This window comes from Oncorhynchus kisutch, linkage group LG23 (genome assembly GCF_002021735.2).
Source record: "Oncorhynchus kisutch isolate 150728-3 linkage group LG23, Okis_V2, whole genome shotgun sequence".
Taxonomy (NCBI): domain Eukaryota; kingdom Metazoa; phylum Chordata; class Actinopteri; order Salmoniformes; family Salmonidae; genus Oncorhynchus; species Oncorhynchus kisutch.
In genome coordinates, this window is record NC_034196.2 from 9,782,717 (window position 1) to 9,810,213 (window position 27,497).

Sequence of the window (27,497 nt, forward strand, 5' to 3'; positions counted from 1 at the left end):
ACAGCTGCACAGTGCAGATCCCAGCCTATGGAATAACAGCTGCACAGTGCGGATCTAAGCCTATGGAATAACAGCTGCACAGTGCGGATCTAAGCCTATGGAATAACAGCTGCACAGTGCGGATCCCAGCCTATGGAATAACAGCTGCACAGTGCGGATCTAAGCCTATGGAATAACAGCTGCACAGTGCAGATCCCAGCCTATGGAATAACAGCCGCACAGTGAGGATCTAAGCCTACGGAATAACAGCTGCACAGTGCGGATCTAAGCCTACGGAATAACAGCCTCACAGTGCGGATCCCAGCCTACGGAAAATAACAGCTGCACAGTGCGGATCCCAGCCTACGGAATAACAGCCTCACAGTGCGGATCCCAGCCTATGGAATAACAGCTGCACAGTGCGGATCTAAGCCTATGGAATAACAGCTGCATAGTGCGGATCTAAGCCTATGGAATCACAGCTGCACAGTGCGGATCTAAGCCTATGGAATAACAGCTGCACAGTGCGGATCTAAGCCTATGGAATAACAAGCTGCACAGTGCGGATCCCAGCCTATGGAATAACAGCTGCACAGTGCAGATCCCAGCCTATGGAATAACAGCTGCACAGTGCGGATCTAAGCCTATGGAATAACAGCTGCACAGTGCGGATCTAAGCCTATGGAATAACAGCTGCACAGTGCGGATCCCAGCCTATGGAATAACAGCTGCACAGTGTGGATCTAAGCCTATGGAATAACAGCTGCACTGTGCAGATCCCAGCCTATGGAATAACAGCCGCACAGTGAGGATCTAAGCCTACGGAATAACAGCTGCACAGTGCGGATCTAAGCCTACGGAATAACAGCCTCACAGTGCGGATCCCAGCCTACGGAAAATAACAGCTGCACAGTGCGGATCCCAGCCTACGGAATAACAGCCTCACAGTGCGGATCCCAGCCTACGGAAAATAACAGCTGCACAGTGCGGATCCCAGCCTACGGAATAACAGCCTCACAGTGCGGATCCCAGCCTACGGAAAATAACAGCTGCACAGTGCGGATCCCAGCCTATGGAATAACAGCTGCACAGTGCGGATCCCAGCCTATGGAATAACAGCTGCACAGTGCGGATCCCAGCCTATGGAATAACAGCTACACAGTGCGGATCTAAGCCTATGGAATAACAGCTACACAGTGCGGATCTAAGCCTATGGAATAACAGCTGCACAGTGCGGATCTAAGCCTATGGAATAACAGCTGCACAGTGCGGATCTAAGCCTATGGAATAACAGCCTCACAGTGAGGATCTAAGCCTACGGAATAACAGCTGCACAGTGCGGATCCCAGCCTACGGAATAACAGCCGCACAGTGCGGATCTAAGCCTACGGAATAACAGCCTCACAGTGCGGATCTAAGCCTATGGAATAAAAGCTGCACAGTGCGGATCTAAGCCTATGGAATAAAAGCTGCACAGTGCGGATCTAAGCCTATGGAATAACAGCTGCACAGTGCGGATCTAAGCCTATGGAGTAACAGCCTCACAGTGCGGATCTAAGCCTATGGAATAAAAGCTGCACAGTGCGGATCTAAGCCTATGGAATAAAAGCTGCACAGTGCGGATCTAAGCCTATGGAATAACAGCTGCACAGTGCGGATCTAAGCCTATGGAATAAAAGCTGCACAGTGCGGATCTAAGCCTATGGAGTAACAGCTGCACAGTGCGGATCTAAGCCTATGGAATAAAAGCTGCACAGTGCGGATCTAAGCCTATGGAATAACAGCTGCACAGTGCGGATCTAAGCCTATGGAATAACAGCCTCACAGTGCGGATCTAAGCCTATGGAATAACAGCCTCACAGTGCGGATCTAAGCCTATGGAATAACAGCTGCACAGTGCGGATCTAAGCCTATGGAATAACAGCTACACAGTGCGGATCTAAGCCTATGGAATAACAGCTGCACAGTGCGGATCTAAGCCTATGGAATAACAGCCTCACAGTGCGGATCCCAGCCTACGTGTATGGATACATTTGGATACATTTCAGATGAGTCCATTTGAATGTGGGGTGATAGGACCTATAGTCCTACAGTAGCAGTAGCAGTAGGACATTGTCTAGCTTGAGCCTATGAGCAAAGTCAGAGACGGAATATGATTTTGATAGCTGGCGCTGGTCTGAATGACTCGACTGCCCCCTGAATACGTTTTTTGTGAAAGCATCTAAATCATGAGACTCATTTTAAGTCCCTGTTGCGCAGGAAAATTTCACGCGACAAAACAGTGATCAAATTAAGATCTGACATCTGTACATGCATAATGTGTCTGTGTTTGACTCTCACCTTGAGCAGGTGCAGCTTTCCCCCGGAGGTGCGTGTGCAGACAAGGAAGTGTTTCGTAAATAGGAAGCACTGTCGTTCTCCTTCCTTCCTGAGGGACAGAGAGCCCAGACGGACCTTACTGAGCATGCCCCGTTCACTGCTGGATGGGAGCTGGATCAGAGAGCCTGATGGGTAGAGAGAGTGTGTGTGTGTGAGTTTGGTGGGAGGGGGAAAAAACTAAAAACATAGGCTACACATACTGTACTACTGATGACAGTTACAAGTAGCCATCTTATAATGCTCGGGATTCTGGCTGGTGTGTGTGTGTGTGTGTGTGTGTGTGTGTGTGTGTGTGTGTACTCACCCTGTCTGACAAAGGTCTGGCTGGTATCCAGTAATATGTCACAGCCTTCTACGATCATTCTCTCGATGGCCAGATTCTTACGAATGTTCTCTGTATCGCTCACCTCATCATGCATCATCCTGACAACACAACCACCATTAGCTACATTATCCACCACACAACCACTGTTAACTACATTATCTACCACACAACCATGGTAACTACATTATCTACCGCACAACCGCCATTAGCTACATTATCCACAACACAACCACTTATCTACATTATCTACCACACAACCACCATTAGCTACATTATCCACCACACAACCACCATTAGCTACATTATCCACCACACAACCACTGTTAACTACATTATCTACCACACAACCACTTAACAACATTACCTACCACACAACTACTGTTGCCTACATGATCTACTACACAACCACTACAGCTCCGTTATCCTCACTTTGACAGCTCCTCTAGTTTGGACTTGGCGAACTCCAGGCTCTTGCGCTCCACGTGCTCATGAGGCGTGTGTGCCAGCAGCTCATGGAGAGTGATGATGTAACGAGGGATCTGAAACACAACGGAGAGGTGTCAGTCAGTCAGGTCTGGGCCGTATACTAACATGTGGAAGAGGAGGGGTGAAAGGGCGGAGGTTAATGAGGTCCGCGCGCATGTCCGACGTGCTACCTGGAACATGGGGTACGTGAGGAAGGTCTCCAGCATGCGTCCCTCACAGGCAGCGTTCGCCTCATACTGCTTCAGCAGCTTGTCCAAGTCCCGGTTCTGTTTACAGTTGGCCAGCACCTGCAGGCTGTACTGGTGGTTCCTCACAAACTCCTGGTAGATGTTCAGCATGGGCAGCAGGATGTCAAACAGATCCGCTGGGGAGACAAACACATAAAACATCCCACACAAAGATAATGGTAGAGGTTAGCTAGAGTAGATTTGACCCAAAATAGACGCCTCATATCTCACCCAGCACCAGCGTGGGCCAGTTGGCTATCCGAGCCTTCAGGCCCTGATGAAAGATCTCATGGAGGAACATGATGGTCTCACTAAGGGACACAAAGAAGAAAAAGATATTGCTATGACATCTATTCAATCCGTTCGCAAGTGTCTAGGGGATAGGGGCTGTGAGTTGTTTCTGGAGGGGGGTCAGACGGTGTGTTTACCTGTTGAGGAAGATGCTGCTGACATCATCGTGGCTGATGGGAGGTTTCTTGGAGCTGGCGGCCATACGTAGCGGCCTGAGGAAGAAGTTGACCAGGACAGAGAGCTGGCAGACATACTCCGTCTCAGCCTCCACCATGTTGAACACGATGTGGTTCCTCTTCCTCATGTTCTCAGCGTGGGGGGAACAGATGTAGTCCTGGACGATGATCTTCCACTTCCTCCGACACAGCCAGCCTCGCATGAAACTCTGGACCTTTTTGATCTTTTTAATGTCTGGGTCCTCCTCCTCCTGGTTGGTCTGGTAAGGCAGCATCCTCTCCTTGGCCTTGTTCAACAGCACGATCTGGAAGCACACAGACCACAGTCAACACACACCAGTCCACACACAACAGTCCACAGTCAACACACAATAGTCAACACACAACACACACCAATCCACACACAAAAGTCCACAGTCAACACACACCAGTCCACACACAACAGTCCACAGTCAACACACAACAGTCAACACACAACAGTCCACAGTCAACACACAACAGTCCACAGTCAACACACAACAGTCCACAGTCAACACACAAGTCAGTCAACAGTCAACACACAACAGTCAACAGTCATCACACAACAGTCAACAGTCAACACAGAACACACACGAAAGTCCACAGTCAACACACAATAGTTAACACACAACCTTCCAGTCAACACACAACAGCCCACAGTCAACACACAACAGTCAACAGTCCACACACAACGGTCCACAGTCAACACACAACAGTCAACACACAACAGTCAACACACAATAGTCCACAGTCAACACACAACAGTCAACACACAATAGTCAACACACACCAGTCAACACACAATAGTCAACACACAACAGTCCACACACAACAGTCCACAGTCAACACACACCAGTCAACACACACCAGTCCACACACAACAGTCCACATTAACACACAACGGTCAACACACAGTCAACACACAAAAGTCCACAGTCAACACACAACAGTCAACACACAACAGTCCATTCAACTAACAACAGTCCACAGTCAACACACAACAGTCAACATACAACAGGCCACAGTCAACAGTCAACACACAACAGTTCAACATACAACAGTCATCACACAGTCAACACACAACAGTCAACAGTTCAACACACAACAGTCAACACAAATCAAACACTAGCCAGATCCCCTTGCCTAACGGAAACCTTTATTTGCGTGTGTATTTTTGTGTGTGAGCAATGTGGCCGTGTGTGTGTGTGTGAGGGAGCACGTGTGTGTGTGTGTGTGTACGTGAGTGTGCGAGAGACCGTGTAAATGTGTGTGTACCTCTGCTTTCAGCCTCTCTATCTCTGTGTCCTGGTCCTCTAGCTGGGTGCGTAGCTGGTTGGCCGCCACCTTCTCTGTCTCCATGATCTGGACCAGGTGGATGTACTTCTGCATCAGGACCTCGCGCTCAATGATGATGTCAGAGTAACTACAGGTGGATTGATAAGTGTGGAATGGTGAGTTTAAACCCAGTCGACATGGTGCACTCTGCACAGGGAACGCCACAGAAGCATTATGCTCTATGCATATTACCAATAAACATTTAAAAGTAAACACCATAGCATAAATGTATTCATCATCCCTCAGTGTGCAGAGAGAGAGAGAGAGAACGAGAGAGAGAACGAGAGAGAGAACGAGAACGAGAGAGAGAACGAGAGAGAGAGAAGTTACAGTAGTGGGGTGCAGAGAGAGAGAACGAGAGAACGAGAGAGAGAGAAAACGAGAGAGAGAACGAGAGAGAGAGAGAAGTTACAGTAGTAGGGTGAAGAGAGAGAGAGAGAGAGAAATTACAGTAGTGGGGTGAAGAACGAGAGAGAGAGAGAGAGAACGAGAGAGAGAGAGAGAGAGAAGTTACAGTAGTAGGGTGAAAGAGAGAGAGAGAGAAGTTACAGTAGTGGGGTGAAGAGAGCGAGAGAGAGAGAGAGAGAAGTTACAGTAGTGGGGTGCAGAGAGAGAGAGAGAACGAGAATGAGAGAGAGAGAGAGAGAGAGAACGAGAGAGAGAGAGAGAACGAGAGAGAGAGAGAAGTTACAGTAGTAGGGTGAAGAGAGAGAGAGAGAGAAAGAGATAAGTTACAGTAGTGGGGTGAAGAACGAGAGAGAGAGAGAACGAGAGAGAGAGAGAAGTTACAGTAGTAGGGTGAAGAGAGAGAGAGAGAAGTTACAGTAGTGGGGTGAAGAGAGAGAGAACGAGAGAGAGAGAGAACGAGAGAGAGAGAGAGAGAGAGAGAGAGAGAGAGAGAGAGAGAGAGAGAGAGAGAGAACGTGGGAGATGTAGAGAGAGCGAGACAGAGAAGTTACAGTAGTGGGGTGAAGAGAGAGAGAAAGTGCTGGATAGAGACAGAGAGAGGAGGGGGGAGAGAGAGCGAGGCGGAGTGTCGAGGTTAGGGCTGTGATGTAATCACTCTGGCGGTACGGCACCAGAGTGTGACCTAAATGTGAACTGCTCCGAGCAGAGCACACACAAACTCCTACAAATGGAGCAGACGTGTGGAGAGGGGGTTGTGTGTGTGTGTTTAGTGTGAGGATCACTACACAGTCTATGTGTGTCTCAGAGCAGAACACGGTATACCGGCTGCCTAGGTGACAGTCAACCAGTGCATTTGCATGTGTGTCATGAGTAAAACAAGCAAGCCAGACCGAAATCAGAGCCTAACTCCTATCCTTCCCTTAGCCCCTAGCTGCTACAGTAGCTACGAGTTCTTAGCCCACAGGCTCTTGTAAAGAGGCGTTGACGTGCTGTCCTTGGATAGACTCCACCCTCTTACCTGGCCTGTTGGATAGACTCCACCCACTTTTTGCAGTCTGACTCCTCCTCCGTCCGCAGCTCCAGAGGCTTCTGACCGTCATGGCCAAACACCACCAGGAAGTAGTGCTGGAGAAAACAGGAAACATAAATACTATTACCAGGAAGTAAACAGGAAATAGAATCAACATTTGTGGTACGTGAGAGGAAGAGGCAGAGTGACAGGGTCCACTTCTGTCAAAATCTGTCCATGCGAGAATACAAAAAAATCCCCACTTGGTCTGCTTATATTGGTCTGCTTAACCTTTCACTGCAGTGGGCTAAATCAGGGTCACACAGAATGTCCTGGAAAGCCACACACACGCACGTAGATGTACACACATTCACAAAACCCAGAACTTACATTCCAGTATGAGAAGAATGATGCTGTTTTTGTCAAACTAGTGTTTATCCTTGTCTTGTTCTTTCTCTGAAAGGAATCCGATAAACACGCACTTTCCTACATGTTAAGCATTCCCACTACATAAACAAAACTCTCATAATATCAAACGTGACTTCATTGTTTAAAAACAGGAGAGAATATATCTTGGGCATAGAAAGCAGGAAATGGCATCCCAAATGAGCCCTTCTGTTTGTCACTCAGTTCCCTGACCAAGAGAACAGAAGAGAGAACAGAAGAGAGGACAGGAGAGAGGACAGGAGAGAGGACATTAGAGAGGACATTAGAGAGAACAGGAGAGAGAACAGGAGAGAGAACAGGAGAGAGAACAGGAGAGAGGACAGGAGAGAGGACAGGAGAGAGGACAGGAGAGAGGACAGGAGTGAGGACAGGAGAGAGGATAGGAGAGAGAACAGGAGAGAGAACATTAGAGAGAACAGGAGAGAGAACAGGAGAGAGGACAGGAGAGAGAACAGGAGAGAGGACAGGAGAGAGGACAGGAGTGAGGATAGGACAGGAGAGAGGATAGGAAAGAGAACAGGTGAGAGGACAGGTGAGAGGATAGGACAGAGGATAGGACAGAGGATAGGACAGGAGAGAGGACAGGAGAGAGAACAGGAGAGAGAACAGGAGAGAGAACAGGAGAGAGGACAGGAGAGAGGACAGGAGTGAGGATAGGACAGGAGAGAGGACAGGAGAGAGAACAGGAGAGAGGATAGGACAGGAGAGAGAACAGGAGAGAGGACAGGAGGGAGGATATGACAGGAGAGAGGATAGGAAAGAGAACAGGAGAGAGGACAGGTGGGAGGATAGGAGAGAGGATAGGACAGAGGATAGGACAGGAGAGAGAACAGGAGAGAGGATATGAGAGAGGATATGAGAGAGAACAGGAGAGAGAACAGGAGAGAGAACAGGAGAGAACAGGAGAGGATAGGACAGGAGAGATGACAGGAGAGAGGATAGGAGAGAGAACAGGAGAGAGAACAGGAGAGAGGACAGGAGAGAGGACAGGAGAGAGGACATGAGAAGGGGACAGGAGAGAGGACATGAGAGAGGATAGGACATGAGAAGGGGACAGGAGAGAGGACATGAGAAGGGGACACGAGAGAGGATAGGAGAGAGAACAGGAGAGAGGACATGAGAGAGGATAGGACATGAGAAGGGGACAGGAGAGAGGATATGAGAAGGGGACAGGAGAGAGGACAGGAGAGAGAACAGTAGAGAGGATATGAGAAGGGGACAGGAGAGAGAACAATAGAGAGTATATGATAAGGGGACAGGGAGAGAGAACAATAGAGAGGATATGAGAAGGGGACAGGAGAGAGGACAATAGAGAGAACAATAGAGAGGATATGAGAAGGGGACAGGAGAGAGAATAGGAGAAAACAGGAGATTGAACAGTAGAGAGAATAGGAGAAACAGGAGATTGAACAGGAGAGAGAATAGGAGAGTGAACAGGAGAGAGGACATGAGATTGAACAGGAGAGAGGACATGAGAGAAGACATGAGAAGGGGACAGGAGAGAGAACAGGGAGAGGACATGAGAAGGGGACAGGAGAGAGAACAGGAGAGAAGACATGAGAAGGGGACAGGAGAGAGGACATGAGAAGGGGACAGGAGAGAGGACATGAAGGGGACAGGAGAGAGGACATGAGATTGAACAGGAGAGAGGACATGAGAAGGGGACAGGAGAGAGAACAGGAGAGAAGACATGAGAAGGGGACAGGAGAGAGAACAGGAGGAGGACATGAGAAGGGGACAGGAGAGAGGACATGAGAAGGGGACAGGAGAGAGGACATGAGAAGGGGACAGGAGAGAGGACATGAGATTGAACAGGAGAGAGGACATGAGAAGGGGACAGGAGAAATAACAGTAGAGAGGATATGAGAAGGGGACAGGAGAGAGAACAGGAGAGAGGACATGAGATTGAACAGGAGAGAGGACATGAGAAGGGGACAGGAGAGAGGACATGAGATTGAACAGGAGAGAGGATATGAGAAGGGGACAGGAGAGAGAACAATAGAGAGGATATGAGAACGGGACAGGAGAGAGAATAGGAGAAACAGGAGATTGAACAGGAGAGAGAATAGGAGAGTGAACAGGAGAGAGGACATGAGATTGAACAGGAGAGAGGACATGAGAAGGGGACAGGAGAGGGGACAGGAGAGAGGACATGAGAAGGGGACAGGAGAGAGGACATGAGAAGGGGACAGGAGAGGAGAACAGGAGAGAGGACATGAGAAGGGGACAGGAGAGAGGACAGGAGAGAGAACATGAGAAGGGGGCAGGAGAGAGGACAGGAGAGAGGACAGGAGAGAGGACAGGAGAGGAGAACAGGAAAGAGGATAGGAGAGATAACAGGAGAGAGGACAGGAGAAAACAGGAGAGAGGACAGGAGAGAGGACAGGAGAAAACAGGAGAGAGGACAGGAAGACAGGAGAAAACAGGAGAGGGGACAGGAGAGAGAATAGGAGAGAGGACATGAGATTGAACAGGAGAGAGGACATGAGAAGGGGACAGGAGAGGGGACAGGAGAAAGGACATGAGAAGGGGACAGGAGAGTGAACAGGAGAGAGGACATGAGATTGAACAGGAGAGAGGACATTAGAAGGGGACAGGAGAGTGAACAGGAGAGAGGACATGAGATTGAACAGGAGAGAGAACAGGAGAGAGGACATGAGAAGGGGACAGGAGAGAGGACATGAGATTGAACAGGAGAGAGGACATGAGAAGGGGACAGGAGAGTGAACAGGAGAGAGGACATGAGATTGAACAGGAGAGAGAACAGGAGAGAGGACATGAGAAGGGGACAGGAGAGAGGACATGAGATTGAACAGGAGAGAGAACAGGAGAGAGGACATGAGAAGGGGACAGGAGAGAGGACATGAGATTGAACAGGAGAGAGGACATGAGATTGAACAGGAGAGAGAACAGGAGAAAGGACATGAGAAGGGGACAGGAGAGAGGACATGAGATTGAACAGGAGAGAGGACATGAGAAGGGGACAGGAGAGAGAACAGTAGAGAGGATATGAGAAGGGGACAGGAGAGAGAACAGGAGAGAGGACATGAGAAGGGGACAGGAGAGAGGACATGAGATTGAACAGGAGAGAGGACATGAGAAGGGGACAGGAGAGAGGACATGAGATTGAACAGGAGAGAGGACATGAGAAGGGGACAGGAGAGAGAGAACAGTAGAGAGGATATGAGAAGGGGACAGGAGAGAGAACAATAGAGAGGATATGAGAAGGGGACAGGAGAGAGAATAGGAGAAACAGGAGATTGAACAGGAGAGAGAATAGGAGAGTGAACAGGAGAGAGGACATGAGATTGAACAGGAGAGAGGACATGAGAAGGGGACAGGAGAGGGGACAGGAGAGAGGACATGAGAAGGGGACAGGAGAGAGGACATGAGAAGGGGACAGGAGAGAGAACAGGAGAGAGGACATGAGAAGGGGACAGGCGAGAGGACAGGAGAGAGAACATGAGGAGGGGGCAGGAGAGAGGACAGGAGAGAGAACAGGAGAGAGAACAGGAAAGAGGATAGGAGAGATAACAGGAGAGAGGACAGGAGAAAACAGGAGAGGGGACAGGAGAGAGAATAGGAGAGAGGACATGAGATTGAACAGGAGAGAGGACATGAGAAGGGGACAGGAGAGGGGACAGGAGAGAGGACATGAGAAGGGACAGGAGAGTGAACAGGAGAGAGGACATGAGATTGAACAGGAGAGAGGACATTAGAAGGGGACAGGAGAGTGAACAGGAGAGAGGACATGAGATTGAACAGGAGAGAGAACAGGAGAGAGGACATGAGAAGGGGACAGGAGAGAGGACATGAGATTGAACAGGAGAGAGGACATGAGAAGGGGACAGGAGAGTGAACAGGAGAGAGGACATGAGATTGAACAGGAGAGAGAACAGGAGAGAGGACATGAGAAGGGGACAGGAGAGAGGACATGAGATTGAACAGGAGAGAGGACATGAGAAGGGGACAGGAGAGAGGACATGAGATTGAACAGGAGAGAGGACATGAGAAGGGGACAGGAGAGAGAACAGTAGAGAGGATATGAGAAGGGGACAGGAGAGAGAACAGGAGAGAGGACATGAGAAGGGGACAGGAGAGAGGACATGAGATTGAACAGGAGAGAGGACATGAGATTGAACAGGAGAGAGGACATGAGATTGAACAGGAGAGAGGACATGAGAAGGGGACAGGAGAGTGAACAGGAGAGAGGACATGAGATTGAACAGGAGAGAGAACAGGAGAGAGGACATGAGAAGGGGACAGGAGAGAGGACATGAGATTGAACAGGAGAGAGGACATGAGAAGGGGACAGGAGAGAGGACATGAGATTGAACAGGAGAGAGGACATGAGAAGGGACAGGAGAGAGAACAGTAGAGAGGATATGAGAAGGGGACAGGAGAGAGAACAGGAGAGAGGACATGAGAAGGGGACAGGAGAGAGGACATGAGATTGAACAGGAGAGAGGACATGAGAAGGGGACAGGAGAGAGAACAGTAGAGAGGATATGAGAAGGGGACAGGAGAGAGAACAATAGAGAGGATATGAGAAGGGGACAGGAGAGAGAATAGGAGAAACAGGAGATTGAACAGGAGAGAGAATAGGAGAGTGAACAGGAGAGAGGACATGAGATTGAACAGGAGAGAGGACATGAGAAGGGGACAGGAGAGGGGACAGGAGAGAGGACATGAGAAGGGGACAGGAGATGGGACAGGAGAGAGGACATGAGAAGGGGACAGGAGAGAGGACATGAGAAGGGGACAGGAGAGAGAACAGGAGAGAGGACATGAGAAGGGGACAGGAGAGAGGACAGGAGAGAGAACATGAGAAGGGGGCAGGAGAGAGGACAGGAGAGAGGACAGGAGAGAGAACAGGAGAGAGAACAGGAAAGAGGATAGGAGAGAGGACAGGAGAAAACAGGAGAGAGGACAGGAAGACAGGAGAAAACAGGAGAGGGGACAGGAGAGAGGACAGGAGAAAACAGGAGAGGGGACAGGAGAGAGGACAGGAGAAAACAGGAGAGGGGACTGGAGAGAGGACAGGAGAAAACAGGAGAGGGGACTGGAGAGAGGACAGGAGAAAACAGGAGAGGGGACAGGAGAGAGGACAGGAGAAAACAGGAGAGGGGACAGGAGAGAGGACAGGAAAAGACAGGAGAAAACAGGAGAGGGGACAGGAGAAAACAGGAGAGGGGACAGGAGAAAACAGGAGAGAGGACAGGAGAAAACAGGAGAGGGGACAGGAGAAAACAGGAGAAAGGACAGGAGAAAACAGGAGAGGGGACAGGAGAGAGGACAGGAGAAAACAGGAGAGGGGACAGGAGAGAGGACAGGAGAAAACAGGAGAGAGGACAGGAGAAAACAGGAGAGAGGACAGGAGAAAACAGGAGAGAGGACAGGAGAAAACAGGAGAGTGCTATAGAGCATGTAGTTCAGAACCAGGTTTCCTAAAAACTAAATGTTGTTTTATTTATCTACTGTGTTCTGCCCACTGATTCCTTGGGAAGAAAAGGAAGGTGATAATTTTTATTCTATTCTATTCTATTCAACAATATTATTACACATTGAATGTTAATTTTCTTTTTTTAAATTAAAATGTATTTTCATATAATTATGATTTGAATGTCACTTAGTCTGCTTATTTAGAAAATAAACATGTTATCTGTACCTGATACATAAAATACTGGATTCAATTAGAATTCATTACAATTCATTTTCACACAACTACACTCAAATTCCACCACAAGAATTTGTTGATATCAAATAAAATCTGATGATACAAACGTGTGTGTGGCGTGCACGTGAGTACAGTATATAAGTGGGTGAGAGACACTAGCTAGTGTGTGTTCCTGTTAAGAGACCAGAGAGAGGCTTAAGGGCTTGTCCGTGTGTGTGTGTGTGTGTTAGCGTGTGTGTGCGTGCGTACGTGTGCATGTGTGTTAGCGTGTGTGTGCACGTGTGTGTGCAGGTTACATAACCACCAGTGCTTGTGCAGCTCCTTACTGCGACTAATGCGGCGTCCCGAAGGCCTGTTGTCAGCTGGGGATAACAATGAGAGAGAGAGATGGAGGAAAAAAGAGAGAAAGAGAGGGATAGAGATGGAGGGAAAGAGAGAGAGAGAGAGAGGGAGGGAAAGAGAGAGAGGGATAGAGATGGAGGGAAAGAGAGAGAGGGATAGAGATGGAGGGAAAGAGAGGGAGAGAGGGATAGAGATAGGGGGGAAAGAGAGAGAGAGGGGGATAGGGGGGAAAGAGAGAGAGAGGGGGATAGAGGGAGAGAGAGAGAGAGGGAGGGGGAGAGAGAGAGAGGGATAGAGATGGAGGGAAAGAGAGAGAGAGAGAGGGGGGAGAGAGAGGGATAGAGGGAAAGAGAGAGAGAGACAGAGAGAGAGGGAGGGGGAGAGAGAGAGGGATAGAGATGGAGGGCAAGAGAGAGAGGGATAGAGATGGAGGGATAGAGATAGAGGGAAAGCGAGAGAGGGATAGAGATGGAGGGAAAGAGAGAGAGAGAGAGGGGGGAGAGAGAGAGAGGGAGGTGGAGAGAGAGGGAGAGAGAAAGTGAGAGAGGGGGAGGCAGGCCCACACACAGGACTACTCCACAGCGAGCCATCAGTTCATATCTCTGGTGTCCAATCTGAACAACAACATGATAGAACCCCTAGGCAGCATGTCAACACAGCGAGCCATCAGTTCATATCTCTGGTGTCCAATCTGAACAACAACATGATAGAACCCCTAGGCAGCATGTCAACACAGTGAGCCATCAGTTCATATCTCTGGTGTCCAATCTGAACAACAACATGATAGAACCCCTAGGCAGCATGTCAACACAGCGAGCCATCAGTTCATATCTCTGCTGTCCAATCTGAACAACAACATGATAGAACCCCTAGGCAGCATGTCAACACAGCGAGCCATCAGTTCATATCTCTGGTGTCCAATCTGAACAACAACATGATAGAACCCCTAGGCAGCATGTCAACACAGTGAGCCATCAGTTCATATCTCTGGTGTCCAATCTGAACAACAACATGATAGAACCCCTAGGCAGCATGTCAACACAGCGAGCCATCAGTTCATATCTCTGGTGTCCAATCTGAACAACAACATGATAGAACCCCTAGGCAGCATGTCAACACAGCGAGCCATCAGTTCATATCTCTGGTGTCCAATCTGAACAACAACATGATAGAACCCCTAGGCAGCATGTCAACACAGCGAGCCATCAGTTCATATCTCTGGTGTCCAATCTGAACAACAACATGATAGAACCCCTAGGCAGCATGTCAACACAGTGAGCCATCAGTTCATATCTCTGGTGTCCAATCTGAACAACAACATGATAGAACCCCTAGGCAGCATGTCAACACAGTGAGCCATCAGTTCATATCTCTGGTGTCCAATCTGAACAACAACATGATAGAACCCCTAGGCAGCATGTCAACACAGCGAGCCATCAGTTCATATCTCTGCTGTCCAATCTGAACAACAACATGATAGAACCCCTAGGCAGCATGTCAACACAGCGAGCCATCAGTTCATATCTCTGGTGTCCAATCTGAACAACAACATGATAGAACCCCTAGGCAGCATGTCAACACAGTGAGCCATCAGTTCATATCTCTGGTGTCCAATCTGAACAACAACATGATAGAACCCCTAGGCAGCATGTCAACACAGCGAGCCATCAGTTCATATCTCTGGTGTCCAATCTGAACAACAACATGATAGAACCCCTAGGCAGCATGTCAACACAGCGAGCCATCAGTTCATATCTCTGGTGTCCAATCTGAACAACAACATGATAGAACCCCTAGGCAGCATGTCAACAAAGCGAGCCATCAGTTCATATCTCTGCTGTCCAATCTGAACAACAACATGATAGAACCCCTAGGCAGCATGTCAACACAGCGAGCCATCAGTTCATATCTCTGCTGTCCAATCTGAACAACAACATGATAGAACCCCTAGGCAGCATGTCAACACAGCGAGCCATCAGTTCATATCTCTGCTGTCCAATCTGAACAACAACATGATAGAACCCCTAGGCAGCATGTCAACACAGCGAGTCACAACAGGTGCAACAACCATAAAGGCCTGTGGACCAATAGTTGACTTCCATTTATGTGTCAGACTGGAGAGCTTTAAGCCGGCAGACAGATCTGTCTAAAGTATCAAAATACAAATAGGCCTTTGCCTGTCTGTGTGTCTGTGTGTATTCATGTCTCTGTGTGCGTCTGCATGTGTGTGTTAATGTGAGGACAGAGGAAGGATTTCTGCTGGTCAGTTGGGTGCCTGAGCTGCTCACAGCAGCAAAACACAAACATGCTGATTTCCTCTGAATGATACAACTGAGAAAAACACACTCACTCACACACACAGTCCCAGGCCTCAACATATCCAGGTAAACAGAGAGCTCTGTAAAGTATGTAGACTGTGTGGCTTGAGGCTAAAGGACCAGCAAGCTGCTATTCTTAGTCAGAAGCATCCCAGAGCACGTGTACCCTAATACACACATAAAAACACACACATACACATAGAAACACACACACACATAGAAACACACACATAGAAACACATATACAAACACACACAGTAACATACACATACATACAAACACATAGAAACACACACATAGAAACACAGACATACAAACACACACATTAACATACACATACATACAAACACATAGAAACACAGACATACAAACACACACACACATACATACAAACACATAGAAACACACACATAGAAACACAGACATACAAACACACACACACATACAAACACAATAGAAACACACACACATAGAAACACACACACACACACATAGAAACACACACATAGAAACACACACAGTAACATACACATACATACAAACACATAGAAACACACACATAGAAACACAGACATACACACACATACATACAAACACAATAGAAACACACACCTAGAAACACACACACATAGAAACACACACACACACATAGAAACACACACATAGAAACACACACACACACAAAGACCGGGCATCTGATTCTCCAGCAACCTTTATCTCTCAGTATCCTGCTTGCTTTCGGTCTTCCTCTCTCTCTCTCTCTCTGGTGGATTTCTGTGCTAGTATGTTAAATGTTTTAAATGTACAGTTCCATTGCATTTCGTTGACCTAATTAAGTGTTTTTTAAATTCAAATAGTTTCTCTCTCCCTCTCTCAGCCTCTCTCCAACAGGGTTTCTGTTAGGAAACTGTGGCGTTGGACAACGTGAAGATTTTAATTTACCTGATCAATGGGTGCTCATAACCCGCGGTGATCAGAATGACAGAAATCACATGTAGATTATGGTAATGCATTTTAGCAGAACATGCAACTCAGGTAATGAAGCAGCCAATGAAATGTTGTTTGAAACATTTTGCTCAAATGCAATTTGCGGGAAAACACCATTCTAAACAGTGCAGCGGACAGCAGTGTTGGGTAGGTTACTTTCTAAATGTAATCTGTAACAGTTACTAGTTACCTGTCCAGAATTGTAATCGGTAACCTAATCTGATTACATTCAGTTACTTTTAGATGACTTTCCCCTTAAGAGGCATTAGAAGAATACAAAAATGTATGTTACCATCTATTGCAGGATAAATCAATGTTAAATTTTACATAGCTGGCCATATATGGATGTTCCATGTTACTTTATGGGTTGGATGTGTAGGCTTCTTCTAACCCATTCGCTTTCTACTACATATAATAATACGATTAAATTATATATTTTGTCACGCCCTGATCTGTTTCACCTGTCGTTGTGCTTGTCACCACCCCCCTCCAGGTGTCTCCCATCTTCCCCATTATTCCCCTGGGTACTTACAGTGGGGCAAAAAAAAGTACACTGCTCCAAAAAATAAAGGGAACACTAAAATAACACATCCTAGATCTGAATGAATGAAATATTCTTATTAAATACTTTTTTCTTTACATAGTTGAATGTGCTGACAACAAAATCACACAAAAATGATCAATGGAATACAAATGTATCAACCCATGGAGGTCTGGATTTGGAGTCACACTCAAAATTAAAGTGGAAAACCACACTACAGGCTGATCCAACTTTGATGTATGAGGCTCAGTAGTGTGTGTGGCCTCCACGTGCCTGTATGACCTCCCTACAACGCCTGGGCATGCTCCTGATGAGGTGGTGGATGGTCTCCTGAGGGATCTCCTCCCAGACCTGGACTAAAGCATCCGCAAACTCCTGGACAGTCTGTGGTGCCACGTGGCGTTGGTGGATGGAGCGAGACATGATGTCCCAGATGTGCTCAATTGGATTCAGGTCTGGGGAACGGGCGGGCCAGTCCATAGCATCAATGCCTTCCTCTTGCAGGAACTGCTGACACACTCCAGCCACATGAGGTCTAGCATTGTCTTGCATCAGGAGGAACCCAGGGCTAACTGCACGAGCATATGGTCTCACAAGGGGTCTGAGGATCTCATCTCGGTACCTAATGGCAGTCAGGCTACCTCTGGCGAGCACATGGAGGGCTGTGCGGCCCCCCAAAGAAATGCCACCCCACACCATGACTGACCCACTGCCAAACCGATCATGCTGGAGGATGTTGCAGGCAGCAGAACGTTCTCCACGGCGTCTCCAGACTCTGTCACGTCTGTCACATGTGCTCAGTGTGAACCTGCTTTCATCTGTGAAGAGCGCCAGTGGCGAATTTGCCAATCGTGGTGTTCTCTGGCAAATGCCAAACGTCCTGCACGGTGTTGGGCTGTATAAGCACAACCCCCACCTGTGGACGTCGGGCCCTCATACCACCCTCATAGAGTCTGTTTCTGACCGTTTGAGCAGACACATGCACATTTGTGGCCTGCTGGAGGTCATTTTTCAGGGCTCTGGCAGTGCTCCTCCTGCTCCTCCTTGCACAAAGGCGGAGGTAGCGGTCCTGCTGCTGGGTGTTGCCCTCCTACGGCCTCCTCCATGTCTCCTGATGTACTGGCCTGTCTCCTGGTAGCGCCTCCATGCTCTAAACACTACGCTGACAGACACAGCAAACCTTCTTGCCACAGCTCGCATTGATGTGCCATCCTGGATGAGCTGCACTACCTGAGTCACTTGTGTGGGTTGTAGACTCCGTCTCATGCTACCACTAGAGTGAAATCACCGCCAGCATTCAAAAGTGACCAAAATATCAGCCAGGAAGCATAGGAACTGAGAAGTGGTCTGTGATCACCACCTGCAGAACCACTCCTTTATTGGGGGTGTCTTGCTTATTGCCTATAATTTCCACCTGTTGTCTATTCCATTTGCACAACAGCATGTGAAATTTATTGTCAATCAGTGTTGCTTCCTAAGTGGACAGTTTGATTTCACAGAAAATGTTGTTTCTGGTGTCCTTTGACAGCTCTTTGGTCTTGGCCATAGTGGAGTTTGGAGTGTGACTGTTTGAGGTTGTGGACAGGTGTTTTTTATACTGATAACAAGTTCAAACTGGTGCCCTTAATACAGGTAACGAGTGGAGGACAGAGGAGCCTCTTAAAGAAGAAGTTACAGGTATGTGAGAGCCAGAAATCTTGCTTGTTTGTAGGTGACCAAATACTTATTTTCCACCATAATTTGCAAACAAATTCATTAAAAATCATACAATGTGATTTTTTTTCTCATTTTGTCTGTCATAGTTGAAGTGTACCTATGATGAAAATTACAGGCCTCTCATCTTTTTAAGTGGGTTAACTTGCACCATTGGTGGCTGACTAAATACTTTTTTGCCCCACTTGTATACCTGTGTTTTCTGTCTGTGCGAGTTTGTGTTCTTCATTCAAACCTACCAGTGGTTTCCCTTCTTTGCTATAGTCCCTGTTTTTGACCTTTCCTGCCTGCCGTTGTCATGTCCTGACCTTAGTTCCTTTTTTATGTCTCTATTTTAGTTGGGGTGGGCATTCTATGTTTACTATTTCTATGTGTTTGGCCTGGTATGGTTCCCAATCAGAGGCAGCTGGCAATCGTTGTTTCTGATTGAGAACCATACTTAGGCAGCCTGTTTTCCCATTATGGGTTATGGGTAGTTATTTTCTGTTTAGTGTTTTTGTTGCATCTTACAGAACTGTTCGTTTGTCGGTTTGTTGTTTTTGTTCAGTATTCATCTTTATTAAAATCATTATGGATACGTACCACACTGCACTTTGGTCCTCTTCTCCTTCTCCCGACGACAACCATTACAGCCGTCCTGTACCTTTGCCTCTACTCTGGATTACCGACCTCTGCCTGACCTGACCCAGCCTGCTGTTCCACCCTCTCTGGATTACCGACCTCTGCCTGACCTGACCCAGCCTGCTGTTCCGGTGCTTTACACCCTCTCTGGATTATTGACCCCTGCCTGACCTGACCCAGCATGCTGTTCCGGTGCTTTACACCCTCTCTGGATTACCGACCTCTGCCTGACCTGACCCAGCCTGCTGTTCCCGTGCTTTACACCCTCTCTGGATTATTGACCCCTGCCTGACCTGACCCAGCCTGCTGTTCCGGTGCTTTACCCCCTCTCTGGATTATTGACCTCTGCCTGACCTGACCCAGCCTGCTGTTCCGGTGCTTTACCCCCTCTCTGGATTATTGACCTCTGCCTGACCTGACCCAGCCTGCTGTTCCGGTGCTTTACACCTCTCTGGATTACTGACCTCTGCCTGACCTGACCCAGCCTGCTGTTCCACCCTCTCTGGATTACCGACCTCTGCCTGACCTGACCCAGCCTGCTGTTCCGGTGCTTTACACCTCTCTGGATTATTGACCCCTGCCTGACCTGACCCAGCTTGCTGTTCCGGTGCTTTACAGCCGCTCTGGATTATTGACCTCTGCCTGACCTGACCCAGCCTGCTGTTCCGGTGCTTTACACCTCTCTGGATTACCGACCTCTGCCTGACCTGACCCAGCCTGCTGTTCCGGTGCTTTACCCCCTCTCTGGATTACCGACCTCTGCCTGACCTGACCCAGCCTGCTGTTCCGGTGCTTTACACCTCTCTGGATTACCGACCTCTGCCTGACCTGACCCAGCCTGCTGTTCCGGTGCTTTACACCATCTCTGGATTATTGACCTCTGCCTGACCTGACCCAGCCTGCTGTTCCGGTGCTTTACCCCCTCTCTGGATTATTGACCCCTGCCTGACCTGACCCAGACTGCCGTTCCGGTGCTTTACACCCTCTCTGGATTATTGACCCCTCCCTGACCTGACCCAGCCTGCTGTTCCGGTGCTTTACACCTCTCTGCATTATTTATTGACCCCTGCCTGACCTGACCCAGCCTGCTGTTCCGGTGCTTTACCCCCTCTCTGGATTATTGACCCCTGCCTGACCTGACCCAGCCTGCTGTTCCGGTGCTTTACACCTCTCTGGATTATTGACCCCTGCCTGACCTGACCCAGTTTGCTGTTCCGGTGCTTTACCGCCTCTCTGGATTATTGACCCCTGCCTGACCTGACCCAGCTTGCTGTTCCGGTGCTTTACCGCCTCTCTGGATTATTGACCTCTGCCTGACCTGACCCAGCCTGCTGTTCCGGTGCTTAACACCTCTCTGCATTATTTATTGACCCCTGCCTGACCTGACCCAGCCTGCAGTTCCGGTGCTTTACCCCCTCTCTGGATTATTGACCCCTGCCTGACCTGACCCAGCTTGCTGTTCCGGTGCTTTACCGCCTCTCTGGATTATTGACCTCTGCCTGACCTGACCCAGCCTGCTGTTCCGGTGCTTTACACCTCTCTGGATTACCGACCTCTGCCTGACCTGACCCAGCCTGCTGTTCCGGTGCTTTACCCCCTCTCTGGATTATTGACCCCTGCCTGACCTGACCCAGCCTGCTGTTCCGGTGCTTTACACCCTCTCTGGATTACCGACCTCTGCCTGACCTGACCCAGCCTGCTGTTCCGGTGCTTTACACCCTCTCTGGATTATTGACCCCTGCCTGACCTGACCCAGCATATGCTGTTCCGGTGCTTTACACCCTCTCTGGATTACCGACCTCTGCTTGACCTGACCCAGCCTGCTGTTCCCGTGCTTTACACCCTCTCTGGATTATTGACCTCTGCCTGACCTGACCCAGCCTGCTGTTCCGGTGCTTTACACCTCTCTGGATTACTGACCTCTGCCTGACCTGACCCAGCCTGCTGTTCCACCCTCTCTGGATTACCGACCTCTGCCTGACCTGACCCAGCCTGCTGTTCCGGTGCTTTACACCTCTCTGGATTATTGACCCCTGCCTGACCTGACCCAGCTTGCTGTTCCGGTGCTTTACCGCCTCTCTGGATTATTGACCTCTGCCTGACCTGACCCAGCCTGCTGTTCCGGTGCTTTACACCTCTCTGGATTACCGACCTCTGCCTGACCTGACCCAGCCTGCTGTTCCGGTGCTTTACCCCCTCTCTGGATTACCGACCTCTGCCTGACCTGACCCAGCCTGCTGTTCCGGTGCTTTTACACCTCTCTGGATTACCGACCTCTGCCTGACCTGACCCAGCCTGCTGTTCCGGTGCTTTACACCCTCTCTGGATTATTGACCTCTGCCTGACCTGACCCAGCCTGCTGTTCCGGTGCTTTACCACCTCTCTGGATTATTGACCCCTGCCTGACCTGACCCAGCCTGCTGTTCCTGTGCTTTACACCCTCTCTGGATTACCGACCTCTGCCTGACCTGACCCAGACTGCCGTTCCGGTGCTTTACACCCTCTCTGGATTATTGACCCCTCCCTGACCTGACCCAGCCTGCTGTTCCGGTGCTTTACACCTCTCTGGATTACCGACCTCTGCCTGACCTGACCCAGCCTGCTGTTCCGGTGCTTTACAACCTCTCTGGATTATTGACCTCTGCCTGACCTGACCCAGCCTGCTGTTCCGGTGCTTTACCCCCTCTCTGGATTATTGACCCCTGCCTGACCTGACCCAGCCTGCTGTTCCGGTGCTTTACCCCCTCTCTGGATTACCGACCTCTGCCTGACCTGACCCAGCCTGCTGTTCCGGTGCTTTACACCCTCTCTGGATTATTGACCCCTGCCTGACCTGACCCAGCATATGCTGTTCCGGTGCTTTACACCCTCTCTGGATTACCGACCTCTGCTTGACCTGACCCAGCCTGCTGTTCCCGTGCTTTACACCCTCTCTGGATTATTGACCCCTGCCTGACCTGACCCAGCCTGCTGTTCCGGTGCTTTACACCCTCTCTGGATTATTGACCTCTGCCTGACCTGACCCAGCCTGCTGTTCCGGTGCTTTACACCTCTCTGGATTACTGACCTCTGCCTGACCTGACCCAGCCTGCTGTTCCACCCTCTCTGGATTACCGACCTCTGCCTGACCTGACCCAGCCTGCTGTTCCGGTGCTTTACACCTCTCTGGATTATTGACCCCTGCCTGACCTGACCCAGCTTGCTGTTCCGGTGCTTTACCGCCTCTCTGGATTATTGACCTCTGCCTGACCTGACCCAGCCTGCTGTTCCGGTGCTTTACACCTCTCTGGATTACCGACCTCTGCCTGACCTGACCCAGCCTGCTGTTCCAGTGCTTTACCCCCTCTCTGGATTACCGACCTCTGCCTGACCTGACCCAGCCTGCTGTTCCGGTGCTTTACACCCTCTCTGGATTACCGACCTCTGCCTGACCTGACCCAGACTGCCGTTCCGGTGCTTTACACCCTCTCTGGATTATTGACCCCTCCCTGACCTGACCCAGCCTGCTGTTCCGGTGCTTTACACCTCTCTGGATTACCGACCTCTGCCTGACCTGACCCAGCCTGCTGTTCCGGTGCTTTACAACCTCTCTGGATTATTGACCTCTGCCTGACCTGACCCAGCCTGCTGTTCCGGTGCTTTACCCCCTCTCTGGATTATTGACCCCTGCCTGACCTGAACCAGCCTGCTGTTCCGGTGCTTTACCCCCTCTCTGGATTACCGACCTCTGCCTGACCTGACCCAGCCTGCTGTTCCGGTGCTTTACCCCCTCTCTGGATTATTGACCTCTGCCTGACCTGACCCAGCCTGCTGTTCCGGTGCTTTACCCCCTCTCTGGATTATTGACCTCTGCCTGACCTGACCCAGCCTGCTGTTCCGGTGCTTTACCCCCTCTCTGGATTATTGACCCCTGCCTGACCTGACCCAGCCTGCTGTTCCGGTGCTTTACACCCTCTCTGGATTATTGACCTCTGCCTGACCTGACCCAGCCTGCTGTTCCGGTGCTTTACACCTCTCTGGATTACTGACCTCTGCCTGACCTGACCCAGCCTGCTGTTCCACCCTCTCTGGATTACCGACCTCTGCCTGACCTGACCCAGCCTGCTGTTCCGGTGCTTTACACCTCTCTGGATTATTGACCCCTGCCTGACCTGACCCAGCTTGCTGTTCCGGTGCTTTACCGCCTCTCTGGATTATTGACCTCTGCCTGACCTGACCCAGCCTGCTGTTCCGGTGCTTTACACCTCTCTGGATTACCGACCTCTGCCTGACCTGACCCAGCCTGCTGTTCCGGTGCTTTACCCCCTCTCTGGATTACCGACCTCTGCCTGACCTGACCCAGCCTGCTGTTCCGGTGCTTTACACCTCTCTGGATTACCGACCTCTGCCTGACCTGACCCAGCCTGCTGTTCCGGTGCTTTACACCCTCTCTGGATTATTGACCTCTGCCTGACCTGACCCAGCCTGCTGTTCCGGTGCTTTACCACCTCTCTGGATTATTGACCCCTGCCTGACCTGACCCAGCCTGCTGTTCCTGTGCTTTACACCCTCTCTGGATTACCGACCTCTGCCTGACCTGACCCAGACTGCCGTTCCGGTGCTTTACACCCTCTCTGGATTATTGACCCCTCCCTGACCTGACCCAGCCTGCTGTTCCGGTGCTTTACACCTCTCTGGATTACCGACCTCTGCCTGACCTGACCCAGCCTGCTGTTCCGGTGCTTTACACCCTCTCTGGATTATTGACCCCTGCCTGACCTGACCCAGCATATGCTTTTGTTTGGTAAAAAGTTGAGGGATGGGCCTGGAGAAACCTAACTGCTCAGCACTATGGATGCAAGGACTGACCAGCCACGATATCAAAATGATTGTTTTAACCATGTTTTGAGGCTATACAGTGTGTTTACATTTACAATGTTTACAAACATTGGAGAAAAACACGCTTACTTGGGGTTTTGGGTGTGACACTTGAACTAAACTCATGAGGCATTTTAAAATGATATTCTTCAATAATCAATGTGTGTGTGTATATACAGTTGAAGTCAGGAGTTTACATACTTAGGTTGGAGTCATTAAAACTTGTTTTTCAACCACTCCACAAATGTCTTGTTAACAAACTATAGTTTTGGCAAGTCGGTTAGGACATCTGTTTGGTGCATGACACAAGAAATCTTTCCAACATATGTTTCCAGACAAATGATTTAATTAATAATTCACGGTATCACAATTTCAGTGGGTCAGAAGTTTACATACACTAAGTTGACTGTGCCTTTAAACAGCGTGGAAAATTCCTGAAAATTATGTCATGGCTTTAGAAGCTTCTGATAGGCTAATTGACATCATTTGAGTCAATTGGAAGTGTACCTGTGGATGGATTTCAAGGCCTACCTTCAAACTCGTTGCTTGACATCATGGCAAAATCAAAAGAAATCAGCCAAGACCTCAAAGAAATTGTAGACCTCCACAAGTCTGGTTCATCCTTGGAGCAATTTCCAAATGCCTGAAGGTACCACGTTCATCTGTACAAACAATAGTATGCAAGTATAAACACCATGGGACCACGCAGCCGTCATACCGCTCAGGAAGGAGATGAGTTCTAAACATACTTTGGTGCGAAAATTGCAATTCAATCCCAGAACAACAGCAAAGAACATTGTGAAGATGCTGGAGGAAACGGGTGCAAAAGTATCTATATCCACAGTAAAACAAGTCATTTATCGACATAACCTAAAAGTCCCCTCAGCAAGTAAGAAGCCACTGCTCCAAAACCACCATAAAAAGACAGACTACGGTTTGCAAATGCACATGGGGACAAAGATCATACTTTTTGGAGAACTGTCCTCTGGTCTGATGAAACAAAATAGAACTGTTTGGCCATAATGACCATTGTTATGTTTGGAGGAAAAAGGGGAAGGCTAGCAAGCCGAAGCACACCATCCCAACCGTGAAGCACGGGGATGGCAGCATCATGTTGTGTGGGTGATTTGCTGCAGGAGGGACTGGTGCACTTCACAAAATAGATGGCACATGAGGAAGTAAAAATTATGTGGATATATTGACGCAACATCTCAAGACATCAGTCAGGAAGTTAAAGCTTGGTCGCAAATGGGGCTTCCAAATGGACAATGAACCCAAGCATACTTCCAAAGTTGTGGCAAAATGGCTTAAGGACAACAAAGTCAAGGTATTGGAGGGGCCATCACAAAGCCCTGATCTCAATCCTATAGAAAATTTGTGGGCAGAACTGAAAAAGCGTGTGCGAGCAAGGAGGCCTACAAACCTGACACAGTTACACCAGCTCTGTCAGGAGGGATGGGCTAAAATTCACCCAACTTATTGTGGGAAGCTGGTGGAAGGCTACCTGAATTGTTTGACCCAGTTTAAACAATTTTAAAAGCAAATTCTAATTGAGCATATGTAAACTTCTGACCCACTGGGAATGTGATGAAAGAAATAAAAGCTGAAATAAATAATTCTCTCTACTATTATTCTGAAATTGATCAGAAATACAGTGTTGACATTGTTATAAATGACTATTGTAGCTGGAAACGTTAGATTTTTTATTAAATATCTACATAGGCGTTCAGAGGCCCATTATCAGCAAGCATCGCTCCTGTGTTCCAATGGCAAGTTGTGTTAGCTAATCCAAGTTAATCATTTTAAAAGGCTAATAGATCATTAGAAAACCCTTTTGCAATTATGTTAGCACAGCTGAAAACTGTTGTTCTGATTAAACAAGCAATAAATATGGCCTTCTTTAGACTAGTTGAGTATCTGGAGCATCAGCATTTGTGGGTTCGATTACAGGCTCAAAATGGCCAGAAACAAAACTTTCTTCTGAAACTTGTAAATCTAACCTTGTTCTGCGAAATGAAGGCTATTCCATGCGAGAAATTGCCTTGAAACTGAAGAACTCTTACAACGCTGTGTACTATGCCCTTCATAGAACAGAGCAAACTGGCTCTAAACCAGAATAGAGAGGAGTGGGAGGCCCTGGTGCACAACTGAGCAAAGGACAAGTACATTAGTGTCTAGTTTGAGAACAGTCACCAACTGCACCCGCAAAACACCAGTCTCAATGTCAAAAGTGAGGAGGCAACTCCGGGATGTTGGCCTTCTAGGCAGAGTTCCACTGTCCAGTGTCTGGTCTTTTTCCCCATCTTAATATAAAAATTTTATTGGCCAGTCTGAGATTTGTCTTTTTCTTTGCAACTCTGCCTAGAAGGCCAACATCCCGGAGTTTCCTCTTCACTGATGACGTTGAGACCTCTGCCTTTTTCTGTGGCTAAACCGACTAGGCTCGTAATTTATTTGTATTTTATACCCCCTTTTTCGTGGTATCCAATTGTTAGTAGTTACTGTCTTGTCTCAGCGCTACCCCTCCGGTACGGGCTCGGGAGAGACGAAGGTCGAGAGCCATGCGTCCTCCGAAACACAACCCAACCAAGCAGCACTGCTTCTTAACACAGCGCGCATCCAACCCGGAATCCAGCCACACCAATGTGTCGGAGGTAACACCGTACACCTAGCGACCTGGTCAGCGTGCACTGCGCCCGGCCCGTCACAGAAGTCACTAGTGCGCGATGAGACAAGGATATCCCTACCGGCCAAACCTTCCCTAACCCGGACGAAGCTTGCCCCATGGATGGCTGCGTCAAAGCCTGGGCTCGAACCCAGAGTCTCTGGTGGCAAGGCTAGCACTGTGATGCAGTGCCTTAAACCATGGCAGGAGGCCTAGGCTCGTCATTTAACCATTTTATTTGTATTTACAGATGACATACATGTTTGATAATAAGGCACATGAAAGTTCACATGTGCGAGAAGGCATTTCAGCCAAAAAGCAAGTTCAGGGAGTGAATACATTTAATGAATAAACAAAACATAATACAAAACACGAACAACGCACAGACATGCTTTCTTGAACATGTGAACTTTCATGTGCCTTAACATCAAACTTGTATGTCATCTGTAAATATGAATAAAATTGTTCAATTACGAGCCTAGTTGGTTTAGCCACAGAAAAAGACAGCAGTCTCAACAATTTTATTCGACATACAAGTTTGATATTAAGGCACATGAAAGTTCACATATTCGAGAAGGCATTTCTGCCAAAAAACGCATTTTGATAAATATTTTTTTACGTTCAAAAGGCTCTCCTGTGAAGTCGTGACTTGCGACATACGCCTAGTTTCTTGAACTGGGTCACATTTGGTGTGTC

General features: G+C 48.7%; 1 protein-coding gene across 4 annotated transcripts in view; it reads right to left on the reverse strand.

Moving 5' to 3' along the window:
- rasgrf2a (Ras protein-specific guanine nucleotide-releasing factor 2a) overlaps positions 1 to 27,497 on the reverse strand; it is a 50,819-nt gene that overhangs the window by 16,936 nt on the left and 6,386 nt on the right. For all 4 annotated transcript variants that reach the window (XM_031803062.1, XM_031803061.1, XM_020458589.2 and 1 more), the window contains exons 2-9: positions 6,643 to 6,749; positions 5,157 to 5,304; positions 3,825 to 4,168; positions 3,628 to 3,707; positions 3,340 to 3,533; positions 3,113 to 3,222; positions 2,663 to 2,781; positions 2,320 to 2,483 (exon numbers count right to left, since the gene is read on the reverse strand). In XM_031803062.1, coding sequence (XP_031658922.1) covers positions 2,320 to 2,483; positions 2,663 to 2,781; positions 3,113 to 3,222; positions 3,340 to 3,533; positions 3,628 to 3,707; positions 3,825 to 4,168; positions 5,157 to 5,304; positions 6,643 to 6,749 — 1,266 coding nt within the window. The remainder of the gene's footprint in view (positions 1 to 2,319; positions 2,484 to 2,662; positions 2,782 to 3,112; positions 3,223 to 3,339; positions 3,534 to 3,627; positions 3,708 to 3,824; positions 4,169 to 5,156; positions 5,305 to 6,642; positions 6,750 to 27,497) is intronic.